Source organism: Elephantulus edwardii, unplaced genomic scaffold (genome assembly GCF_000299155.1).
Source record: "Elephantulus edwardii isolate Elephantulus edwardi_28Jun2011 unplaced genomic scaffold, EleEdw1.0 scaffold01027, whole genome shotgun sequence".
In the NCBI taxonomy this organism is placed as follows: Eukaryota; Metazoa; Chordata; class Mammalia; order Macroscelidea; family Macroscelididae; genus Elephantulus; species Elephantulus edwardii.
In genome coordinates, this window is record NW_006400777.1 from 4,406 (window position 1) to 5,449 (window position 1,044).

At 38.6% G+C, this 1,044-nt stretch overlaps 1 protein-coding gene across 1 annotated transcript; it reads left to right on the forward strand.

Annotated features, from left to right (window-relative positions):
* The first annotated feature begins 221 nt into the window (after positions 1 to 221).
* On the forward strand, positions 222 to 638 carry LOC102853611 (protein preY, mitochondrial-like). The gene has a single exon (XM_006903443.1). It carries the CDS (start codon positions 222 to 224, stop codon positions 636 to 638), a length of 417 nt encoding a protein of 138 aa, XP_006903505.1.
* The last annotated feature ends 406 nt before the right edge of the window (positions 639 to 1,044 follow it).

Here is a 1,044-nt window from a genome sequence, read left to right on the forward strand (position 1 = left end):
TCTTTGGTGAAGTGTCTGTTCATATCCTGTGCCCATTTTTCAGTTGGATTATTTACCTTTATCTTGTGGTGTTCAAGTATTTTATAAATTCTTGATATAAGCTCCTAATCTGACATGTCATTACTAAATATTTTTTTTCCCAATCTGTGGCTTCTCTTTTTACCATGTCGTAGAAGTTTTTGTATGTGCACAGGGATTTGATTTTTAGAAGGTTCCATTCGATGCATGTTGGAGCCTGTGGCAGGTTCGGCTTAGTGCTGCGGGCCATGCTCGCGCCCCTGTCCTCTGTCGCCCGCAGGTGTCTGCATGCATCATGGCCACAACAGTCAGGGGACACGAGTGAGAGGGTGGAGGAGCCTCTTGGCTCCTTGGACCCGACATTGCTAGAGTTCTTGGTGTGCCCACTCTCCAAGAAGCCACTCAGATATGAAGCATCAACCAATGAATTGATTAATGAAGAGTTAGGAATAGCCTGTCCTGTCATTGATGGCATTCCTAATATGATTCCACAGTCAGCCAGAATGATACATCAAAATAAAAAGAAAGAAGAGGAGCAGCTCCTGCCAATCACCATACCAGTTTATGCGTTCTTCCATTTTTGGACTTGGATGAGTATTAAGCTTTTTGGACGTAAATAATTAATAAAACCATAGTCAAGACTGTATATATATTAATATGTCTTGGACTTCTTTCTGTGAAAGTTCAATTAGAATGAAATATTGTAATCTCTTTTAGTTTGGAGGAAAAATTTCTTGCCTTGTTATGTCAGAGGTGTAAGGACTATGGGAGGCTTGACCTACAGAAGCCTTATTTATTGTACTCTTGTTTGCCCCATATTGTTTGAAAGCCCTACTCTAAAATATCAATTCCTATAGTAGAGGAAGTGATGTGTCTTGTTGATGCTTAACAGCCGTAATCATTAGCTAATAACTATAGTTTTTATTCTGTCTACTCATTTGAAAGTTGGTCATTTGGAATATTGTTTGATTAAATTCATTCTTTAAGTAAGATGTTAGGAATGAGTGAAATAATTCCAAAAGAACT

What these genes read in the sequence shown, in the direction of transcription:
- LOC102853611 (XM_006903443.1), top strand. Translation starts at nt 222, where the DNA reads ATGCATGTTGGAGCCTGTGGCAGGTTCGGCTTAGTGCTGCGGGCCATG.